At 47.8% G+C, this 23,115-nt stretch overlaps 3 protein-coding genes across 4 annotated transcripts; 1 reads left to right on the top strand and 2 right to left on the bottom strand.

The window, feature by feature from the left end:
- Window positions 1-8,214: 8,214 nt before the first annotated feature.
- Window positions 8,215-14,229, bottom strand: RRP8 (ribosomal RNA processing 8). Of its 2 annotated transcripts, none has more exons than XM_032166733.2 (7): window positions 13,985-14,229; window positions 12,452-12,815; window positions 11,746-12,199; window positions 11,523-11,652; window positions 11,266-11,372; window positions 11,083-11,179; window positions 8,215-10,862 (listed from the first exon to the last, which is right to left on the bottom strand). In XM_032166733.2, exons 1-7 carry the CDS (start codon window positions 14,081-14,083, stop codon window positions 10,743-10,745), a joined length of 1,371 nt encoding a protein of 456 aa, XP_032022624.1. In that variant the 5' UTR covers window positions 14,084-14,229; the 3' UTR covers window positions 8,215-10,742. The 2 variants fall into 2 exon arrangements, with proteins under 2 accessions (XP_032022624.1, XP_032022625.1); XM_032166734.2 differs by having other exon boundaries at window positions 12,530-12,815.
- Window positions 14,230-14,299: 70 nt separating this feature from the next.
- On the top strand, window positions 14,300-21,457 carry ILK (integrin linked kinase). Its single transcript, XM_032166729.2, has 13 exons — window positions 14,300-14,403; window positions 14,828-14,962; window positions 18,630-18,795; window positions 18,978-19,073; window positions 19,278-19,374; window positions 19,468-19,551; window positions 19,655-19,740; window positions 19,883-19,992; window positions 20,096-20,223; window positions 20,314-20,435; window positions 20,526-20,625; window positions 20,735-20,865; window positions 21,049-21,457. Exons 2-13 carry the CDS (start codon window positions 14,874-14,876, stop codon window positions 21,196-21,198), a joined length of 1,359 nt encoding a protein of 452 aa, XP_032022620.1. The 5' UTR covers window positions 14,300-14,403; window positions 14,828-14,873; the 3' UTR covers window positions 21,199-21,457.
- Window positions 21,430-22,819, bottom strand: TAF10 (TATA-box binding protein associated factor 10). Its single transcript, XM_032166735.2, has 5 exons — window positions 22,546-22,819; window positions 22,249-22,403; window positions 21,970-22,034; window positions 21,774-21,888; window positions 21,430-21,596 (listed from the first exon to the last, which is right to left on the bottom strand). Exons 1-5 carry the CDS (start codon window positions 22,775-22,777, stop codon window positions 21,507-21,509), a joined length of 657 nt encoding a protein of 218 aa, XP_032022626.1. The 5' UTR covers window positions 22,778-22,819; the 3' UTR covers window positions 21,430-21,506.
- Window positions 22,820-23,115: the final 296 nt, after the last annotated feature.

Below are 23,115 nucleotides of genomic sequence, written 5' to 3'. Positions count from 1 at the left end.
TTACATATTGTTGCATTCAATTTTGTTAAGAACTTTTTGTCTATATTAATCAAAGATATTGGTCTGTAGTTTTCTTTTATACCATCTCTTTCTGGTTTTGGTATCAGAGTAATATTAGCTTCATAAAATGAATTGGTAGGTGTTCTCCTCTATTTTCTGAAAAAGATTTTAGAGAATTAGCATTATTTCTTCTTTAAACATTTGGTACAATTCCCCAGTGAAACAATCAGGGCCTGGAGTTTTTTTCTTGGGAATTTTTAAATTATAAATTTAATTTCCTGAGTAGTCACAGGGCAACTTCAATTATTTATTTCATATTGCATGAGTTGTGGCACTTTGTGTTTGGAGGAGTTGTTTCATTTCATCTAAACTGTCAAAAACATGTGCATAGAGGTTTTGCAGTATTCCTTTACTTTTTTATGTTTGTATAGTCTATAGTGATATTTAATTTCTGGTATTGGTAATTTGTGTCTTTTCTCTTATTTTTCTTTGTCAGTCTTGCTAGAAGTTTGTAATTTTATTGATCTTTTCAAAGAACCAGCCCTTTGTTTCATTGGCTTGCTCTATTGTTTTTCAGTTTCTAACTTCATGGATTTCTGTTCTTATCTTTATTATTTCCTTCCTTCTGCTTGCTTTGGATTTATTTTGCTATCTTTTTCCTAGGTTATTGAGGTGAGAGCTTTGATTATTATTATTATTATTTGTATCGACAGGTTCTCACTATGTTGCCTAGGCTAGTCTCAAACTCCTGGCCTCAGGCAATCCTCTCACATTATGTTTTAGTGGGATTACACTGTAAATCTCATTGCAGTCCACTTAGGGGTAATAATCTAAGTTGTTTCAGGTAAAATATGGTAAACTTGCAGTAATATAATTCCAATAAATTCTCCCACCCCACCCCACCTTCTGAGCTATTGCCATGTATATATAATCAATATATAAGTCCAATACATAAGTGTTATACTTTTTCTAAATAGTTCTATGTATTTTAAATAAATAAGAAGAGAAAATAGAGAGATTTTATATTTGTCCACATATTTGCCATTTCTGGTGCTTTTTATTTTTTTCTGTGGATCTGAGTTACCATCTGGTACCATTTTTCCTTAGCCCAAAGAACCTAACTTTTTGTAATGCAGGTCTGTTAGCAATAAATTTCTTGTTTTTGTTCCTTCCTGCCCCATTCAAGATGTCTTTATCTTGTTTTCATGTTGAGTCCAGGCAACAAAACTGCTTGATACAGAATTCTTGTTTGACATATTTTTTCCTTTTTAAGCACTTTGAATATGCCATTCCAGTATCATCTGTCCTCCACTGTTTTTGATGAGACATTGCCTTTTAAGTCATATCCTTGTTCTCTGTACATGTGTCTTTCTATTATTTTCCATGTTTTATCTTTGGCTCTCAGCAATTTGATTATGATATGAGAGACTATGCATAAGGAAATTTAAGGACCCAAGTCTGGCAATAACATACATTAGTTTTACTACCATCCAACTGGTTAGATTCAATCACATGGCCACCCTTAACTATAAGGGAAGCTGGAAAATACAATCCAGTTGATTTCTCAGGAAGAAAATGGGTGTTGGAAACAGCTGGCAAGTCTCTGCCACAACATACATACACCAAAACCACCATATATATTGCCAAAGACACATATGTGTCTAGGGACATATAACGAATGCACTGTGGGGGAACACAGTAGGAACTGAAGTGCAAATCAGGAATGAAGGGAACAAATAAAAGAACAGGAGAAGGGCCTTTCATGGACTGATCTTAACATAGTGTCATGAACTTAGGAGGAGGATTAACTCAATTCTCATTAATTGAGAATTCTCATTAATCTGTGTACCAAGAGCAAGAGAAAAGCCCAAGAGCAGTGGTGCCAGCAGTGCCATCCTTACCAGACTGATTCTAACATATTACCTTAGTTTTTGCAGTGGTTCATCCTCTGTTGATTCCTGTTTCATGCCTCACCTCCAGACTTCACAGTTCTGTGAATTACTTACTGCTATCCTTCCAATAATTTTTCTTTCTTTTTTTTTGAGACTGAGTCTTGCTCCGTCGCCCAGGCTGGAGTACAGTGGTGCGATCTCGGCTCACTGCAACGTCCACCTCCTGGGGTCAAGCAATTCTCTTGCCTTAGCCTCCTGATTACAGGCGTGCGTCATCAGAGCCCAGCTAATTTTTGTATTTTTAGTAGAGATGGGGTTTCACCGTGTTGGTCAGCTGGTCTTGAACTCCTGACCTCGTGATCCACCCACCTTGGCCTCCCACAGTACTGGGATTACAGGCAGGCACGAGCCACCACGCCCGGCCAATTTTTCTTCTTAACCACAGTTTATTGTAGTCAAACTTATACTATTACAGAGTAGATTTATTTTACCTGTTGAACGTCCAGGCCTAGGTTGAACTTTATCCATTACAATAGGCATCCTTATTTTGTTCTTGGCTTCAATGGGAATGCTGCAGGTTTTCAAAGCTGGAAAGCTGTTGCAGAAAGCCCATTATCTATATAAACTTGCTTTCCAGCAGCAACAACCAAAACAGCAGAAAGATAGCCTTTACCTCCCAAATCTCAAATGAAGAAATCTAACTGGTGGAACTGATCTTGTACTCAGAACCCTAGCTTCAAGGGTTTTAATTTCTCTAGGTAGCAAAGAATTTGAGGCAATCAGGTGAATGGATAAATTTACTATGGTGGATGCATACTGTGGAATACTCCTGCAGCTGATGGAAGCAACAAACTAGATTAACAGCTACATGGATTATACTGGTTATTTACCTATTTTTTTTCAGCTGCTAGCCTCTCCATATCTCCCCCTGCAACTCCCCCAATTCTCTCCCCTACCCACCCCCACTCCCACATTCTGGCAGTGTTGCTGTAGCTGGGGTTCTACAAACATTTCCCAGACTCCATTGCCAAATTTCCTGTTAGGGTCTGCCAATGGGATGCCCTAAAGGAAACCTGAAAGAAGAGACTTCATTCCTGTTTTCCAGTTGTCACATGATCTCCGCTGCAGACATTTGGCTTCTACTAGCTAGTTCTGCACTGAACATCAGCTTTGCCACACTTCTCAGAGATATTAGCAGCAGTCTGACTACCCACTTAGCAGTCTGAGATCAGTTATCCCTTGCTTTCCCACCCTCAGGGCCATGCCCTTCCTCAGAGGTATAAGCACCAAGATACCTGGAGGGAGCTTCTCCCATAAAAGTCAGTATCAGTCAAAGAAGGCCCCTTCTCTGAACTCCTAGTTTCTGGTAGTCACATCACCTCTTCCCTTTTGTTTTCACAGGCCTTGGAATATTCTGATTTCTGCAGTTACTAATTTTTTTTTTTTTTTTTTTTTTTGAGACGGAGTCTCGCTCTGTCACCCAGGCTGGAGTGCAGTGGCACAATCTCGGCTCACTGCAAGCTCCGCCTCCCGGGTTCACGCCATTCTCCTGCCTCAGCCTCTCCGAGTAGCTGGGACTACAGGCGCCCGCCACCACGCCCGGCTAATTTTTTGTATTTTTAGTAGAGACGGGGTTTCATCGTGGTCTCGATCTCCTGACCTCGTGATCCGCCCGCCTCGGCCTCCCAAAGTGCTAGGATTACAAGCGTGAGCCACCGCGCCCGGCCTGCAGTTACTAATTTTTGAGTTACAACAGCAACTTCTTCCTACTCTTTCAGTCTTCTAATACTTGTAATTAAGTCTCTGTATTAAAAGTCCTCTTCTTGAAATACTTAGTGTGGTTTCTATTTTCCTGACTGGATCCTGACTGATAACATGAATGAATATTAAAAACACAGTTGAGTGATTTTAAAAAGAAGACAAGATTTATAGGCAATACTCCATAGAAATAAAGCACACACAAAAAAGGAAACCACATTTAATATCTGCATAAAAGAGGAAGTTAAATTAGAGTTTTTCAGTTGTCTAAGATCTTTGGATAACATACCGAAACTGAGGACAAGAGGTGATAGGAACCAACACATTCCAAATAAAGGTACTAGATCTATCCACATGAAGTTTATTCTAAGATAGTAAAGCTGATCCAGAGACCACTACACTTTCTATTATATATGAGATTAGAAATAAAAGATTCATTGATGGGAATCTTTAGGAATAGGGATAACTTCTCCCTGCAAGACAAAGGAGTAGTACGCTCCCTTCATTCTAAACTGAGTGAGGAGGGCTCCAATAGAACTATTTGTAGATATTTAGTGTTCTCATGTGAGGGAGAGGCATTACATTCATTCAGCGTTACATTCTCTAGATACAGACTTGGTAAGCTCAGAAATGTACAGACCCATCTCCATCTGGCCACCAGGGTGGAATGTGGCATGGAGGATTCTTGGGAGAACATAATCTGAACCACTTATGAGGATTTGGAGCCATGTGAATTATAGAGACTGGCACTTCTCAGATGTATAAGTAAGAGTCAGGCTGGCTGGGACAAGGCAGGGTGAGAAAAGCAAGCTGCTGGCTGGGTTGCACTTCCAGTTTGGCAGGACAAATATGTATGCATTTCCTGTGGGTTCCATGAAAGGTAACCAGTCTTGAGGGTTTGTTGGGACCATTCCCAGGAGGGCTGCGTACAAGGGTGAGGCACTTTAGCACGAGGAGGCTGTGGGTACATTGTCAGGGTCAGGGGCTGAAGAGCTGAAGGGCAGTGTGGGCTGTGCATCAAAAAGAGGCAACCAAAGTCAGTTAGTGCTCCAGTCCTCATGGAGAGCTCCAGAGAACCCCAACAGCTCACACAGGAGTCAACATTTAAATGGTTGTCTGCACAGAACACACCAATGTTACCTTAATCACATAAGTTCAGACTTTCTTCCTCTAATATGCCCTCCCCCATTCCAATCCTAGAAGAGACAGAGGAAGTAAAGAACGAGTGAAATAATGACCATGTTCTCCCAAACCACTGAGGTAGAGGAACAGCAGCTTTAAACTGGATAAGTTGCTGACAGGTCCCTGAGATGTGGAAAAGGGTAGGGATGAAAAACATCATACATACATATGTATATATAATATTATATATATACATATAATTGTTTTATTTATTGAGACAGGATCTCAGTTATCCAGGCCAGAGTACAGTGGCACAATCATAGCTCACTACAGCCTGAAATTCCTGGGCTCAAGCAATCCTTCCACCTCAGCCTCCCTAGTAGCTGGGATCACAGGTATGAGCCATTGCACTTGGCCCAAAAACATATTTAAAATGTTAATACTTCAGATTGGTTTCAGTCATGTTATAGGGAATAATGGAACGTATTTATACCAGAGTATTAACAATGTAGAAGGACCCTTGAAACAAAGCCAAAAAGATAGGGGCTGTGGCAATTAGGGAGACTTCCAAGAAGTCTAATACTAAGTAGAGCATCCCTGCTTAATCAATAACACTTCATTTCGTGACCATGAGACAAGAAAACTACAGAGACCTCATCCCTAACATCCTTCAGCTCCAGAACCAATGCCAAGTCACCTAACTCCAGGTTATATGACAAAAAAAAAAAAAAAAAAAAAATCTGTTCAGGACATTCTTTAGTGGGATTTGTTTTTCTGGTCACAGTCACAATGACTGATTAAAAAAAAAAAGAGTATCTCAACTTCCTATTGGGAGTATATGTTTTCCCCTGATTTTAAATTCATGGGACAAATAGAAAGTGTTGATTGGCATCTGGCAAGATAATTAAATATTTGAAACACCCTGAAGGAAACAGAGTATTGTGGTCAAGAGTAAGGTGAACAGGATACCATAGAAGATATATCCAGGGTATATAATGATAACTGCTAAAGCACCCTTAAAACTCACTAGCAGAATGTAACCAGGTTTATTTTCTTGTTCAAAGTCCAACATGGATGTTTTTGGTCAAGTAGCTATTATGCACTAAATAGTAACTCAGGTATTCAGACTTCTTCTATGCTATGACTCCATCACCGTCAAAACATGTGCTTCAAGTTTACCTTGAAGAGGAAGGAGGAAGAGAATATGGAAACGGCTCAGCCACCCTTTAACTGCCTTGGTCTAGTATTGAAACATCACTTCCACTCATTTTCCACTGTTGAGAACTACTCACACATGCCAAGATGCGTGGAGCTGGGAAATGCAGTTTACATGCAGTACAGACATTTGGGTGAGCATCTGGCCAGTTTCTTCCACAGAAGCAAAGGTAATAGTGGTATGAAGTCAGGAAGATGAAAATGAGCTCACTGAGGAAAGAGTATTCAGGGAAGATGGAGCATCTGCAAAGACTCTCAGTAGAAACAGTTTGGAAAGCTTGAGGAATAAAAAAGCAAGTCTGTGTGGCTGGAGTTTTGTGAAAGGGGAGGAGTGGGTTAAGATGCAGATGGTGATGGTGACGGAGGCCTGGGCAAGATCACACGGGGCCTGAAAAGTTTGTCTTTTGTTCTCGAGGCAGTGAGAATCCATTGAAGGATTTTAAGCAGAGAAGTGACATAAGCTGATTTACATTTTAAAAAGATCACATGGCTGTGTGGAAAATTTATTGCTTTGGGGACAGGAGTAGAAGCAATTAGACCAGTAAGGCAGTTATTGCAGGAGTTGGGTATCCTAAAACCAGATGGCTGGTCAGAGAATTCACCTCGGAAGGAGGATGACCCAGGGATGAAAGGATCTAATTACTGGTCTCTGTGAAAAGCTGTAGAGAGTTTTGTGCAATTACATAAATGGTTGGGTTTGGAGCTGAGCGGTGTCTCTGCCAAGATCATGTTGTTTCTTTTAGAAATGTGTTCCCTTGGCCGGGCGCGGTGGCTCACGCTTGTAATCCCAGCACTTTGGGAGGCCGAGGCGGGCGGATCACGAGGTCAGGAGATCGAGACCACGATGAAACCCCGTCTCTACTAAAAATACAAAAAAAAGTTAGCTGGGCGTGGTGACGGGCGCCTGTAGTCCCAGCTACTCGGAGAGGCTGAGGCAGGAGAATGGCGTGAACCCGGGAGGCGGAGCTTGCAGTGAGCCGAGATTGCGCCACTGCACTCCAGCCTGGGCAACAGAGCGAGACTCTGTCTCAAAAAAAAAAAAAAAAAAAAAAAGAAATGTGTTCCCTTAGGACTGGACTATATTACGGGAACAGAAGCTGGAGCACACCAATAACTGCGGAAGCAGTAACTATTTATTTGGAGAACTCTAAAAGGGATGCTGAACAAGCATGAGGCACGGATAACCAAACCCAATTTTATTCTTGTCTCTTACCACCCCTCCAAATTTTATTCACTGGGAGGTACTCTCCCTGCTATGGAGAAAAGCTGCAGCAAGGTTGTGATGTTCTTTTTTTTTTTTTTTTTTTTTTTTGGACGGGGGTTGCCCTTCTGCCCCCGGATGGGGGCAGTGGGGCGATCTCGGCTCACTGCAAGCTCCGCCTCCCGGGTTCACGCCATTTTCCTGCCTCAGCCTCTCCGAGTAGCTGGGACTACAGGCGCCCGCCACCACGCCCGGCTAATTTTTTTTTGTATTTTTAGTAGAGACGGGTTTCACCGTGGTCTCGATTTCCTGACCGCGTGATCCGCCCGCCTCGGCCTCCCAAAGTGCTGGGATTACAAGCGTGAGCCACCACGCCCGGCCGGTTGTTATGTTCTTAATAGATAGTCCTGTGATCAGTTTAAGGAACAAACATAATCTTAATTAATTAGAATGTCTAATCCTGTGTAACAATAATCTGCACCTGTTGCAGTTTGAAATCTTTTTTTCCCCTCCCAGCTCTGCCCCAGCTAAGTCTAGGAGCCTGCACTGGGAAAGGGAGGAGTGATTGGTATGCTCCTCGCTCTCCTCGGCTCCTCTCTACCTAATCGCTGCTGATTGCTCTGAGCCCAAGTGATGAGGAGAGGTAAGGAGATAAATCATTTTGGCCTAACTGGGTATTTCTATGCCCTGTGGGCCTGGAAGATATTTCCTCTCCCCCATTCTCACTCTCAAATGATAAACTGGCTTCCTGCTTCCCTGAAAAAAAAAATCAAAGCAACCAGAAACGAACTTCTGGGGCCCTATCAGGAACTCTGGAAGAGGGCTTTCACAGGGCTTTCATAATGGAGCAACCTCTTACCACTGCCATTTACCTCAAACAGGCCCTCCACATTACTCAGCAATCCTTACCCCACTGCATTCTGAGTTCTCTCTCATCTCAATAGCACTCGACAGCTAACAACCTGCCCATCCTCCCATATTAAAAAAAAAACAAAAAACAAAAAACAAAAAAACTGGCTGGGCGCAGTGGCTCATGCCTGTAATCCCAGCACTTTGGGAGGCCGAGGCAGGCCGATCACTCGAGGTCAGGAGTTCGAGACCAGCCTGGCCAACATGGTGAAACCCCATCGCTACTAAAAATGCAAAAATTAGCTGGGCATGGTGGCATGCGCCTGTATTCCCAGCTACTCGGGAGGCTGAGGCAGAAATGCTTGACCCAGGAGGCAGAGGTTTCAGTGACCTGAGATCACGCCACCGCATTCCAGCCTGGGCCACAGAGCAAGACTCTGTCTTAAAAAATAATAATAATAATAATTAACTCTCCTGGTTTTACTCTTACATCTCTCGGTGAACCTTCTCCTCTTCCATCACCTTTACTGGTTCATTTTCCTTTACCCATCCATGACTTGCTCCTCAGTTCTATTCTGAGCCATTTTCTCTTCTCATTATGTTACCCTGAATATCTCCTCTATTCTGACTTTAATTACCACCTCTAGGCTGCTGATTCCCAGACCCCTAGCACAGATTTCACGCATGTCCCACTTCCTAAAATCCAACACTTTGAATGGCATCACCAGCCTACCCACAGTTGCTCAAGCCGGAAACCTGGAACTTACTTCAGATTCCTCCCTTACCAACCTCAACATCCCACCAATTCTACCTAATGAAGTTCTCCTGTCTGTCTACTTCTTCCATCATGACTAGTCAACAGTGCCCTCATCTTGTGCCCTAGTACCTGGGTTTCTATAACACCCCTGTTCTCATCTATCCCACTCAAGTGGACCCTATCATTCCTTATCTCTTCCCAGGTGAATAAGTACACTGGCTATATCTCAAATGACAAGCTCCGGGAATACAAAGATAAATATGGCTTGAGAAAACTGCAGCCAAATGCACAAAGGAATCACAATGCAATATTTAGAAGCTGAAGTAGCACTCTTCACATAGTGCTTTGGGAGTACAGATGAAGAACTGATTTTGCTTTGGGAGTAGAATAAGAAACTAGGCTGTTCGGAAAGATGAGCAAATTGCCAGTCCGATGAGTATCCAGCAGAAAGAACAGTACGTGTAGAGGCACTGTGCAATGCCTGCCTAATGATTCACAGCCCAGCCTCCAAACATGCCCTCTGGACTACAGCCTGTTTCAAAACCTCCATCCCCTTATTAGAGGCATCCAACTGGCTCAGGGCCATAGAACCTACGATCTCCCAATGGGTACTGTCAGGTATTCCTGAAAACAAGTACAAGAGGCCATATCTTTACACCTGGGCACATGGCAGATACCTTTTGGGGGAGGCCTAGAATCTATCATTCAAACTCACCTTCCCTCAGCACCTTGCCTATAGCTTTCCCAGGACATGCTGATCTGAGTCCACTGCAAGGCAGAAAACAGTGGACAGACTCTTCTGCCAATGAACAGCCCAATGCCCCCAAGCCTACATGGCATCAACAAGTTGTTTATGAACAGAGACCCAGCTCCCTCACTACCCCTCCAAGGACGGAAGCTCAGAATCTATTAAGTCATTAAATAGTCTACGAAGTAAGCCTGTTGAAAGGTCTGGCCTCTCCCAGAGGCTTCCTTAGTCAACAAATCCTTTCTTTACCCCTCAGCGTCCAACCAGCCTAGGGAAGATCTTCAAAAAACAGTAAGGCTTACAACACATAATAGTCATGGCTAGTTTACTGAGCACCTCCTATGTTCCCAGCCCTGGCCACAGATTTCCCCAGTTAACCCACACAACCACCTTGCAAGACAAAAATCCTACCATTTCCCAAATAAGGAATGTGATATACAGAAATTAAATGACTTTAAGTGCCTCTAGGTAGCAGGCCAAGAATTAAATCCAGGTCTACCTGATTCCAAAATCTGTGCTCTCAGCTATAAACATCCCAAAGTCCCACAGGATAATAGGTGTTGGGAGTGGCTTGATGCTATATGGTTCCAAAGATGGAGATGAGGGGAGAGGGGAAAGATAAACCACTAGAAATGCTCAGTATAGGGACAACCAAACAGTCTCAAGCTGGTGGCTCAGACTGATGTGTTGAGCCAGGATGTTGGTGGACTACCAGTTGCCTCAGAGTCAAGCAGCAACAGCTGCCTGTCTGCAACCTTGAAGGCCTGGGCAAACTGAAGCTGAAAGAGCAGAAGCTATGGTTGAGCAGAGGAAGCTGATCTGTAGACAGATCAGATGACAGCAGAGTGGAGATGGCAGGACAGGAAGGCCATGTGGCTTCTTAGTTGGAAAGAGGAGCAAAACCTAAAAATGCCTTGAATTCCAAACCATCTAGTTTTCATAACACCTGAAGTGTCATGAAACAGATATCCCCATGTTCTCACAATAAACTCTTTATTGTTTAGCTAGCCCCAGTGACTTTATGCATCTTATAACCAAGAAGCCTTCAGTAGAGCAAGTCTGAGCCAGAGGTTTTATCACATTTTGTCCTCGGGGTCCACCAGCAACCAGGTCTTGGTTCACAGCCAGGCTGGAAACAGTCTTCACAGTTCTGAGCCTGGAGTTTGAGCTCTGCCTCCCCTTTCAAGGAAGATCCAGAGGTCACCTGCGCTTGTAGAGACATGGCTGAAGCTTCAGGCCTGAAAGTTGAGCCTTGGGTCCTACCAGAGGGGGCCCAGTCTTTTGGAAATCAAACAAGAAGAAATGGCTGTTGGTCAGGTCCTAGGGGCAGAAAAGACCCAGTGAGAACCAAATCCTCATCCCAACTCCTTAAAACACCTCACTCTATGTACTGCCTCTGCTCAGAAAGCTTCCCAGGGCTCCCACTTCCATTGGGGAGCAAAATGTCTGTTCCTGTGCCTAAAGCCTCTTTCCTGAACACCAGTACCCTGAAAAGGGCCACATGAGACAAAAACAAGTGCAGACTTCTTGGGGCCCTCACCTTGGAGACAATCTTGAAGCCTAGCTTGGTCACAGCCCGCAGAAAGGTCCGAACATCCTCAAAGCGGCTGCTGACCTCAGCCACTTTCAGGAGACCCCTGAGAAAGACAGAAAGTTCTGTGTAAATGCACAGACTCATGCATGCATACATACATACATGCATCTGTGTCCTGGGGACTTTTACCCTGGCTTCAGTACTCGATTTGCCTCCTCTAGGAAGTCCCTGATGTTGGTTCCCATCAGTGAAAGGCAAAACACAGCCACATCCACAGACTCATCCTCCAGAGGAACCTGTGGAGAGTGAGAGTGTTGTACAAGGCACACAGTGCAGAAGAAGAAAGCCAGCACTGAGATACCAGGATGGGAAAGGGGAAGGAAGGGTTAGAGATTAGCATATGGAGGTTGGGCCTAGAGCACAAGCCAGATAACATAGGGGTTTACCTGGGCCATGTCACACACAGTGACCCTAGGGTCCAGAGAAGCCAAGTCAAAGCAATGCACAGGGTTCCGGATACTTGAAGCCAAGCGGCAATCTCCACAGCCGAAGTCAGCCACCACTAGGGATGCAGGCCTGAGAGTGGAAGGCAAGGGTCACATATTGGTCTGATCTGAGCCTATGACTGACCCACCACATGGCTTCTCACAGTGCCTGACCCCCATTCACCGCTGGCGAAGATCCCTGGCGATGCGGTCCACTGGCTGCAGTGGCCACTTCTTCACTTGGCTCTGGAAGCCGCGGTGGTAGAGAAGAAAAGCTTCAGGGTCTTCCTGGAAGAGACGCTGTGCAGCACTGCTGGGCCCTGAGTACAACTGTTCATTGAGGTAGCGAAATCGGGCCCCATCTAGCCGCTGTGCCATGCGGGCTCGCAAAGCCCCTGCCCGAGCCTCATGGCTGTCTGTCCTGGGAACAGGAGGCACCTCTGTCTTCTCTGTGGGGGCCTCAGCTGGAGCCTGGTCTGGCACTTGAGGTGGCTGAAACTTGTTCTTACATCTTCTCTTGTTCTTTTGCCGGTTCCGCCACTGCTTGCGGCTTAATGTATGAGAGGGTTTAGGGGAGGTGGACCCAGGGCTTTGCTTTGGTGGATCATTTGTAGTACTACCCTTCCAGGCTTTGGGATCTACAGGGAGGGAGATGGGAAGGTGCACATGAGGCAAGATCTCTTACATTCAGAGTCATGGCAAGTCATCCCAGCCATACCTCTGTCTTTGAGACGGCGACTGTGGTCTGCATAGAAGTACTTCTTATTGCCTGAGTACACCATTAGCCCCAATCCTGATGGCAGTGGATAATCTCTGTTGTATGTAGAACCAGCTGACCCCCCCCACACACACACACCAACACACACACACATATACACATCCAGCGGTACCTGTTTGGTCAACATCATCCAGGTGCTGGGCTGAATTTATAGGGGCATGTTTCTGGCATTTCCTCTTTCTTTTCTCACCTTCAGCAGAGTCACTGCCAACAAGAGCCTGTTTGTGGCATTTCTTCTTCCTTTCTACTTCTTCCTCAGAGTCGCTGCAAGGTGGGCCCTGTTTTTGACATTTCTTCTTCCCTTTCTTCCCTACTTCAGCAGAGGCATTGGCAAACGATGCCTTTTTTGGGGATTTCTTCTTCCTTTCCTCCTCCTCCTCCTCAGAGTCACTTATACATAGGCTGGGGGGATGCTGGGAAAGAGATGCTGCCTCTAGGGCCCGTAATGTGGCCAAGAGCTGGCGGCGCTTGGAGCCCTGGAGGAAAACAAGGGATGACAGTGGGCCTAAAGAGAATGGAGGAGGCCTGGAGAACAAGAAGGGAGAGAGGTGGACCTGATTCAGACTGGCAGAAGCATCCGAATTCTTCCCAGTCAAGCCTGCCAGAACCCAGAAGAGCTTTTATGTCACCACCCCAACTTCTGGGAAGCTGGAGAGCACAGAAACCACCTATCCCACTTTCTTCAATGCATAAATGAGCTAATGGAGGTTTCCCCAAAGGAAAATGCTAAGGCCACAAGCAAAAAGACCAAGGCCAGAGACCAGGAGTTCCAACCCTTCACCTTGAGCTTTTGCCTACAGCTGATACATTTCTGTAAGAGGTAAGGAGGTTTCTGAACACAGAAGACACATGATCACACACGTATATTAAATATTTAACATGTCTCTAGCTGCAGTGTAGAAAATAAACTGAAGGGGAGAAATTGCAGACAGAGAGGCCAGCGGCTTGGACAATGGTAATGGGGCTAGGGGATGAAAAAGGAAACAAAGCAGGCCGATTTCAGGTTGGAGGCAGACTGAAGGGTAAGAAAAGCCTGAAGAAGTAGGGCCCTCACATCTGCAGAGGCTCAAAGGAGAAGATGTATTGTCGGAAAGGCTGATTCTGTGTTGCAGTCATACCGGGTAATCCTAGGCCAGGCACTTACCCTGATTCTAAGTTTCCCACACCCTCCTTTGAACAACAATACTGACAACTCTTACTTTCTCCAATCCATCCTCCACACTGTAACCAATGACCCTTTCAAAATACAAATCTGAAGAAATAATTCCATTGCTTAAAACCTTTCATTGGCTTCTATTCTCAATATACGCAAAACTTCTACCTCTTGAACTTGAACAGCATCCCCTTTCATTTACTATGTATTCCAACCACAAGGATCACTTGTGTGTGTCACTCTAACAGAACATGCTCTCTTGTCCCAGGGCCCTTGTACGTACTTTTTCCTGTCTGAAGAACCCTCTTCGCTTCAGCAACTTCTACTCAACAACTCTCTCTGACCCAACGTCAGTTTCTTTTGGAAGTTCTCGGATCTTCAGATCAGGACTCGCCCTCAACGGTGCCACAGGTGTCCCTCCCCGCAATACACACAGCGCTGGGCGCGCCTCGCGGCCTGAAACAGCTCCCATTGCCCCTGCGGGTCACTCACCTTGTTTTGCGAGGCTGCCGCAGGCGGAGGTCGTGAGATTACGGGCCCGAAGCCCGCGGCTACTGGGGCCGCCTCGGCCCACTCAGGCTCTTCGAACATGAGGGTCGGGAGGGCAGGGTCGCGGAGTCCCCGCTCTTCTCCACGTGCACAGCGTTCCTCTGGAAGTCGGAGCGCTCAGACCAGCCAGAACCGAGCCGGAAACCAAAGTGTGACAGCCAGGGGTTGCTAGAGCGGCCGGCGCGGCGCAGCGAACCATCGAGTTTAGCCAGCCGCGGCTAGAAGGGCAGGGAGGCGGTGGGAGGGGAGGGACGGAGGCCCGCGCTGCCCAAGAGCGCCACGGGCGGGGCGGGGCCGGCGGCGGGCTGCGGGCGCGGCCGGACGGGAGTTCCCCGGAGAAGGAGCCTGCAGCCCGAGTCCCGGTGAGTGCGAGAGGACCCGCGCCCCCTGCCCACGACTAGGGGCAACCTGTCACCCCTCACTTCTCTTGAGTTCCAAGTAAGGAACGGAGCCAACCCTGGGGAGGACCCCCGGTCCCCTCCCCCAGAGTATACGGAGCCTGAACCTCCCCACTTCCCCCAACTCTGTTCGCGGATAGGGTCTAGTTGCCTGCTGTCGGACATCCGTTCAGGAGACACTACCTCTTCGTCACCCCCTGCCCGCCCTGACCCGCCTTTACCTCGCGCCTAGAGGACACAGCCAGGGATCATCCCGCAGCCCCGAACTCCTTCACAGACCCCCACTAGCCGGGGACGCAGCTCAGACCCCGTACCCCCAACACAAACACTTCTCTCCTGGAGAGGATAAAGCTTGGGGTTCATCCTCCTTCCCTGGATCACTCCACAGTCCTCAGGCTTCCCCAATCCAGGGGACTCGGCGCCGGGACGCTGCTATGGACGACATTTTCACTCAGTGCCGGGAGGGCAACGCAGTCGCCGTTCGCTTGTGGCTGGACAACACGGAGAACGACCTCAACCAGGGGTGAGCTGAAACGGTTGGTGGATGAGAGGAAGGCTAGAGATCTCTTGGCTACGTGGAGTGGAGTGCTCATGTCTGGTGGTGGCGGCTGCCTTTGCTAGCCAGTGTAATGAGTGCTAAGCATAGCCTGTGGGGGGCAGAGGGTCTTCGCAGAGGACGCAGTTTGAGCTGAATCTTGACGGCAGAATAAGAGTTTCACAGGCAGAGGCTACAGAGAGCTTTCCAGCCTCAGCAGACTGCATGGGCAAAGGCTAGGGGGCAAGGCACAGACCAGAGAGAACAGGAAATTGTCTGGAGTTCCATATGGCTGGAGGATAGATGATCTCTGTGGGTCAGAGCATTGGGTACAAGAGGAAAAGAACAGGATATAAGACTGTAGAGGTCTCCAAGGATCAGCCAGATCATGCAAGCATATTTAGGCTATAAGAAGGCCTTTATTTTAAAAGCAAGGTTTTAAAGCTGTATAGTGACATAATGAGATTGTCCATTTTTCAGTATCATCTTGGATGCTTTGTGAAGAGCAGGTGGAAAGGAGGCAATTGCCTAGTTCATTGTAGAAGTAATGATGTCTTGGACTAGAATTAGGGTGAGTGAAAAAGAGAAGTGATCAAATTCCAGAAGTCTTTAGGACAAAGAATTGTGGAACTTGGTGTGGGGAGTGAGTAAGGGCAAAGATGAGGACCAGGGTTCTGGCTTGGGAACTTGGTTGTTTTTACCGAGATGGAGAAAACTGGAGGATGAGGCATTCTATTTTGGACATGTTAAAGTTAAGGTGACAATGCAGCAAGGTGGAAATGTTGAGTGTGCTGTTGGTTATGCAGAGTTGCAATTCAGGAGAGGAATCTGACTTGGAGACACAGATTTGAGAGCTATCAGGATATAGATGATACTTGAAGACATGGTTGTGAAGGAGAATGTCTCAGGAGAGTGGAAGGCAAGAGGTCAGGGGACAGGAAGCCTGCACGACTGAAAAGGAGCAACTGGAAGTTTAAAAAGAAATAGGAAAATATGTGAGTAAAGCTTACAGAAGAGAATGTTTTAATGAAGGGGAGGTGGTCAGTCAACAGCAGTACAGGCTACTGAGAGATCAAAGAACATTAATATTTTAAAGTAGCCATTGAATTTACAGTTGGTTTTTTTTTTTTTAAGTTAAGGGGTACATGTGCAGGTTTGTTGGATGGGTAAACTCGTGTCATGGAGGTTTGTTGTACAGATCATTTCATCACCCAGGTATTAAGCCATAGTACCCATTAGTTATTTTTCCTGATCCTCTCCCTCTTCTTATCCACCCCACTCTGGTAGGCCCCAGCGTCTGTTATTCCCCTCAATGTGCAGTTAGGATGTATTTGACGATCTGTGAGTGTTGTTTCAGAATAATGGGTGAAGAAATCAGACTACATTGGGTTCCTTCATTTAAGGGACTATGATGAACACCTTCTGTGCTGGGTGCTAGAGTCCAGAATCTGACATAATCTTTGCTCTCAAAACAGCAGATTTGTGGCAGATTGAAAAGTAGGCCAGGTGCAGTGGCTCATGCCTGTAATCTCAGCACTTTGGGAGGCCGAGGCGGGTGGATCACGAGGTCAGGAGTTCGAGACCAGCCTGACCAACATGGTGAAACCCTGTCTCTACTAAAAATACAAAAATTAGCTGGGTGTGCTGGCATGCGCCCGTAATCCCAGCTAATCGGGAGGCTGAGGCAGGAGAATTGCTTGAACCCAGGAAGCAGAGGCTGCAGTGAGCCAAGATCATACCATTGCCCTCCAGCCTGGGCCACAGGGCAAGACTCTGTCTCAAAAAAGAAAAAAAAAAAAAGAAAAGTTGAGAGGTGAGCAAATAGTGAACGTGAATGTACACCAGTTCTACAAGGTTGGCTGAGATAGGAAGGCAAGAAGAGCAGTAGTGATGGTGACTCAGGGTGGCAAATTCAAATTCTTTATTTTTTAAAATTGGTGGAGTTTAGTTTTTAGGTTTGACAGGTCAGGATCACCTGTCATCTTAGTCTAGACTTCACTGGTTCCCATTAGGTTCTACACTATTTCTCTTTAATACTTTGCAAAGTCATTTGTTCCATTTTTCATATAATTCTCAAAGGGTACCCTGATAAAGACACTAAGCACTGTTACTATTTTGTTGGTGAGGAAATACAGGCTTAGGCAGTTGCCCAGTGGGCCTAGCATCTAGGAAGACTCTAGCTGAGTCTAGGAAGACTCTAGGAAGATGCTGCCAGAAGGAAAAGGGGTGGAATTAATGAAACTGGAAGGTTGTGGCGCTGGTTTGAGGGGTAAAGTATGGGGGCCTAAGTTGGCTATATGCTGGATATGAAGAGGGGGTTAATTCATTGCAGGTCTCCTTGAGATAGAAATCCAGGCCCTGAGGTGGCAGGCAGCCTCATAGTGAACAGAACCCTTGTGCCCATACTTTTGCCCCCAGTTTGGCCTGCCCTGGGGCCACAGGCAGTACTGGAAGCTGATAAGTCAGGGCACAAATTAAAGTCTAGGAGGCAAGACCAACTGATAAACAGGGGGTGTAATGCTTCCTGGGGATATCCCACCTCAAGGAAAAGCTTTTGGCTATTTCTGTGTTAGCAGATTCGAGCAAGTTGTGGAGGAAAATGATTAAGTTAAAGGCCACACCCTTCAACCCCTTCAGCTGTAGGGGCATCTGGATGGCCAGACCCCTGATCAGCTCCAGGCCTTGCCTAGAGTCGCACACAGGAAGTGACCACAACACTAAGGCATCCGGAGGCTGCTGGCCCAGACCACGGACCGCCCCCTGCTCCGCCCCTTGAATCTGCAGCCCCGAACTAAAGGGAATTTCCTTTTATGGCCCCAGGCTGTCAGGCAGGCCCAGCTCCAAACCAATTGTTTTGTTTTGTTTGTATACTTATTTTACTTTATAAAATACATATTTCTTGGAAACGAAAAAAATCAGGTATAGTTTTCATCCCAAAACAGCCATTCTCATTTTCTTCTGTTTTCTGTGCACAGGACTGCTAAGTAGGGGAATCCTGCTTTGCATAGTGGTTTGTTATCTACCTCATCAGTAGTCAAAAGCATTTCTCCTTTTCAATATAAACCCTTCCAAAACATCATTTAAATTCCATTCCATTTTTAGATGTTAGTTTCAGTACCAGAGCCAAATAGTAAGGTTGTTCCCTCTTCTATAAGTTGTGGCCTGCCTTCTCCAAGACACCCTTCTCCCCCACTAACATGCACTGAACAGCTGCTGTCAATCCATTCTCTCAAGAAACTTAAAAGTCTAACAGACAAGACAGTCCATTAACAGATTTTTACAATCCAGTGCGACAAGTGCTGAAGTAGGGGGATATATAAGATGTGGTGGAAAACAGAAAGGACCAATAGATGTTGCAGAAGGGGTGCAGGAGAAACCGGGGGAAGAGCACTACCACCTAAGGAAATGAGATGTGGGATATGGTGAAGATAACAAATTTTTTTATAGAGGTTGTTGAGATATCTAGGTGGTTGGTTTGGTTTGAAGCTCAGGGGAGGTCTGAAATGGACAGCTTTGGGAGTTGCTGGCATGAATGAGAATCAAAGTCCTAGAGAGGTAAGCCTTCCCAGACAGTATGTAATTATCAGTTTTTCAGGAATCAAAACCTTTGCCCCATCCCATCTCCAGCGCAATGACCATTGCCCCTTCCTCAAAGGGACGATCATGGCTTCTCCCCCTTGCACTGGGCCTGCCGAGAGGGCCGCTCTGCTGTGGTTGAGATGTTGATCATGCGGGGGGCACGGATCAATGTAATGAACCGTGGGGATGACACCCCCCTGCATCTGGCAGCCAGTCATGGACACCGTGATATTGTACAGAAGGTACGTACAAACTCCTTCGTCATCCACATCACATACATGCCACGAGGGTCAGTCACAGGCACTGTAACATACAGTAGAAAGTATGTGTACTCTTCCCCCTTTTCCCATGCCCTGACACCAGTATCTCATTTGGGACTGACTGTACTTTCTGCCTCTTCTTTTTGTCTGGCCCTGGGGTCCAGCTATTGCAGTACAAGGCAGACATCAATGCAGTGAATGAACATGGGAATGTGCCCCTGCACTATGCCTGTTTTTGGGGCCAAGATCAAGTGGCAGAGGTGAGTACTCAGCACTTAAGTCCTGAGATGGGTAGGAAGTAAAGTCAGAGCCTTGGTGGGAGATTTTGGAACCCTCAGCCCATTCTATCAGTACTACTGTGTGACACTCACAGGATTAAGTGCTACATTTGTGCATTCACGGTTGGTTCAGTGACTGCCAGCGAGGTAGCAGTGGCTCTCATCATAATGGCCTTTTCATTCCAGGACCTGGTGGCAAATGGGGCCCTTGTCAGCATCTGTAACAAGTATGGAGAGATGCCTGTGGACAAAGCCAAGGCACCCCTGAGAGAGCTTCTCCGAGGTCCATCTCCCCACCCCCTAGCTTGTGTCCTCTTGTCCCTTCCCACCTGTCTTCTCCCTCTGTACCACAGCTCAGATTGTTTTTCTTCCCTAGAGCGGGCAGAGAAGATGGGCCAGAATCTCAACCGTATTCCATACAAGGACACATTCTGGAAGGGGACCACCCGCACTCGGCCCCGTGAGTCACCACTGTGGGAAGAAGGGTTGTAAAAGGAAATAATCCTGGCCTCTTGGGGCTGGGTTAGGGTGAAGCTGGGTACCTGACCTGCCCACCCTCTTAGGAAATGGAACCCTGAACAAACACTCTGGCATTGACTTCAAACAGCTTAACTTCCTGACGAAGCTCAACGAGAATCACTCTGGAGAGGTGACCCCTGCCCTTCTTGCCCTTCCCTCACTAAACCCCCATAAATTACTTGCTTTGTACCTGTTTTAAGTTTTTCCTCCAGTTAGTGGGCAAGGAAGTGGCAGCAACAGTTCAAGCCTCATAACCCCTACCTGTCCTTCAGTTATGGAAGGGCCGCTGGCAGGGCAATGACATTGTCGTGAAGGTGCTGAAGGTTCGAGACTGGAGTACAAGGAAGAGCAGGGACTTCAATGAAGAGTGTCCCCGGCTCAGGTAGTGCAAGGCGTAACCTGGAAGCTGCTAGTTCCAAGGAACCCTGAATAGCACTGAAAGAGATCTTTTATACTGGGTCTCAACCACTCCCTCCCTCTTCTAGGATTTTCTCGCATCCAAATGTGCTCCCAGTGCTAGGTGCCTGCCAGTCTCCACCTGCTCCTCATCCTACTCTCATCACACACTGGATGCCATATGGATCCCTCTACAATGTACTACATGAAGGCACCAGTGAGTAGGGAGGTTGAATTTCCTTGGGGAGGAAATGGCAGAGAGGGTGCACGAGCCTCTCTGAACTATTTGACTCTTGCCTCCTCTCAGATTTCGTCGTGGACCAGAGCCAGGCTGTGAAGTTTGCTTTGGACATGGCAAGGGGCATGGCCTTCCTACACACACTAGAGCCCCTCATCCCACGACATGCACTCAATAGCCGTAGTGTAATGGTGAGGCCACAAGCTCACTCCTGGCCCAGGCCCCAAAAGCCCTTTGCCTATCTATGACTTACCTCCTTCTATCTGTTTTCTCTTCCTCAGATTGATGAGGACATGACTGCTCGAATTAGCATGGCTGATGTCAAGTTCTCTTTCCAATGTCCTGGTCGCATGTATGCACCTGCCTGGGTAGCCCCTGAAGGTGAGTGAAGTCATCATGTTGGGAGGTAAAAAAGGACCACCTCAGTAGTTGAAGGGGGCAGAGACAGGACAGGCCAGGGGGCCAGAACAGACAAGCCCTATCCCTCCAGCTCTGCAGAAGAAGCCTGAAGACACAAACAGACGCTCAGCAGACATGTGGAGTTTTGCAGTACTTCTGTGGGAACTGGTGACACGGGAGGTACCCTTTGCTGACCTCTCCAATATGGAGATTGGAATGAAGGTGAGAGCAGAACAGCATACGTTTGTGTTGGGACAGTGGTTGGTGATGGTGAAAATAACTGTAGTGGGCCTTGGCTCCTCCCATATTTGTTCGGATATACAGAAATCCTGTCCCAAGGGCCAGTGGCTTCTCTCTACATGACAGACTCAAATTGTGAGGCTGTTTTTTTTCTTGTATTCGCAGGTGGCATTGGAAGGCCTTCGGCCTACCATCCCACCAGGTATTTCCCCTCATGTGTGTAAGCTCATGAAGATCTGCATGAATGAAGACCCTGCAAAGCGACCCAAATTTGACATGATTGTGCCTATCCTGGAGAAGATGCAGGACAAGTAGGACTGGAAGGTCCTTGCCTGAACTCGAGGTGTTGGGACATGGTTGGGGGAATGCACCTCCCCAAAGCAGCAGGCTTCTGTTTGCCTCCCCCGCCTCCAGTCATGGTACTACCCCAGCCATGGGGTCCATCCCCTTCCCCCATCCCTACCACTGTGGCCCCAAGAGGGGCAGGCTCAGAGCTTTGTCACTTGCCACATGGTGTCTCCCAACATGGGAGGGATCAGCCCCGCCTGTCACAATAAAGTTTATTATGAAAACAGGCTGGTGTGGGGACATGGGGACAGACAAGTACATTTAGGTTGGGTGGCTCAGGTGAAGTAGTGCGGCTTCTTCACATTGATGCCATACTCGCTGAGGGCAGGGGTCAAGTCCTCCATGGTTAGAGTGTACTTGCGGTCCTGAGGGAAAAGGGAAGAGCACCAACTGAGCACAGGAATCCCGGACTTCAATCCCAGATGGGTGACCCTGAGTAAGTCTTACACCTCCCCTACGATTCAGTTTCCCCAAAGGGGTGGCAGGATGCGCCTCCACTGTTGTGGAAGGTAATTACTGATGCATTAAGCCTCCCCTCACACCTTGCTCTTGCTCCGGGAGCTGCCGGAGGCTGTGCCCTTCATTTTGCAGTGCTGTAGGGCATCATTGGCAATATCTGAGATGAATTTCTGGGCAGCTAGGGAGATGAGCCGAATTCTAGAAAGAAAAAACTTAGATGAGAAGATGGACAACACACTGCACAAGCACCCAAAACTAACCCGCCCTGGGTTTACTCACATGCGTGGGTCTGAGGCCTCAAAGCCAGCACGGTTCAGGTAGTAACCAGTCACTGCATCTGGGATCTGAGAAATCAATTAAGAGAACTGTCAGCAGAGCGGGAGGAGGGTGAGGGAAATGGATAGGCCTGGTTATCAGGAAGCTCACAGTTTGGGTGAGCAGAGGGCAAAAACAGAAGAGCGACTAGGGGAGCAAATATAAGAGGACGCTGAAAAGCACGGAGATGTGGCTGAAAGTTGTGACAGCAGGCTAGGTGGCCTTGTTCGGACGGAAGCCCACCGTAGGCGTGTAATCCTCCAGCTGCATCAAGAAGTCCACCAAAGGCGTGCTGGACACCACGGGCTTCACGTCTCCGTTGGCCGCGCTCGGCAGTACGTACACCCCGTTAGATATGGCCCCCTCCGGGGGCGCCGCACCACCCGCCGACACCGCAGCTGGAGAAGAACCAGCAAAATGAGACGCAGAGGTGGGAGGCACAGGGCCCCAGCTAGGTCTGTCTATACTACCCTCTGCCCTCACCCGCCGCTGGGCCCAGTCCAAGACGCTTCCCTCACCCTCACCCGTCCCGGCCCTCACCCGCCCCACGCCGCTCAGCTGGCTCCCCGGCCCGCGCCGCCAAGGGTCCCGTGCCCCCAGCAGCTGCTCCAGCCCCAGGCCCCCCTGCTGTTCCCGCGGGGCTGGCCTTGTTCTCCGCGGCGGTGCTGGTGGGCAGCGCGGCGGGAGCCGAGACGGGGGGCGCCGGGCCCGGGGCCGAGGCGGCGGAGGCCGGCGCCGCCTCGGGGTCCGCGCCGGAGCCGCTGCAGCTCATCGGGCCGGTGGGAGAGGCGGCGAACAGAGCCGCTTCCGCTTCCGCTCGCGCCGCGCACACCCCGAGGTGACGTCACGCGCCCACGACTCGCCCCGCCTGTCCCTGATAGTGCTCTCCAGCCCGCTCCCCGCCTCCTTCCGTAGTGGATCTCCGGGTTCGAGGAAATAGGCTGTAGGGCGGAGACCAATCCTTGGCGAACTGCGCTGCCGTAGCCGTTCCGCCCTAGCCTCTGCCGTGCTCCTTGGCGATTCCGTCGAGACTGGAACCAGCGTGCGTCCGGGACTCCTCCGCCGCTCTGGGACAACTCATTCTGTCTGACGCTCAAGACCTGGCTTCGA

This window comes from Hylobates moloch, unplaced genomic scaffold (genome assembly GCF_009828535.3).
Source record: "Hylobates moloch isolate HMO894 unplaced genomic scaffold, HMol_V3 SCAFFOLD_11, whole genome shotgun sequence".
NCBI lineage: Eukaryota > Metazoa > Chordata > Mammalia > Primates > Hylobatidae > Hylobates > Hylobates moloch.
The sequence above is the reverse complement of the archived record's forward strand: the minus strand, read 5'-3'. Positions and strand labels throughout refer to the sequence as shown.

Bases quoted from the DNA above. Each gene is read 5' to 3' on its own strand.
- RRP8 (XM_032166733.2), bottom strand. From the start codon at position 14,083: ATGTTCGAAGAGCCTGAGTGGGCCGAGGCGGCCCCAGTAGCCGCGGGC. The intron at 12,816-13,984 runs GTGAGTGACCCG...GTTTTCCTCCAG, and splicing joins CGGCAGCCTCGCAAAACAAG to GGCTCCAAGCGCCGCCAGCT. The intron at 12,200-12,451 runs GTACCGCTGGAT...CCCTCCCTGTAG, and splicing joins GGATGATGTTGACCAAACAG to ATCCCAAAGCCTGGAAGGGT.
- ILK (XM_032166729.2), top strand. From the start codon at position 14,874: ATGGACGACATTTTCACTCAGTGCCGGGAGGGCAACGCAGTCGCCGTT. The intron at 14,963-18,629 runs GTGAGCTGAAAC...CCTTCCTCAAAG, and splicing joins GAGAACGACCTCAACCAGGG to GGACGATCATGGCTTCTCCC. The intron at 20,436-20,525 runs GTGAGGCCACAA...TCTCTTCCTCAG, and splicing joins TCAATAGCCGTAGTGTAATG to ATTGATGAGGACATGACTGC.
- TAF10 (XM_032166735.2), bottom strand. From the start codon at position 22,777: ATGAGCTGCAGCGGCTCCGGCGCGGACCCCGAGGCGGCGCCGGCCTCC. The intron at 22,404-22,545 runs GTGAGGGCCGGG...GTTCTTCTCCAG, and splicing joins AGCTGAGCGGCGTGGGGCGG to CTGCGGTGTCGGCGGGTGGT. The intron at 21,889-21,969 runs GTGAGTAAACCC...TTTTCTTTCTAG, and splicing joins GAGGCCTCAGACCCACGCAT to AATTCGGCTCATCTCCCTAG.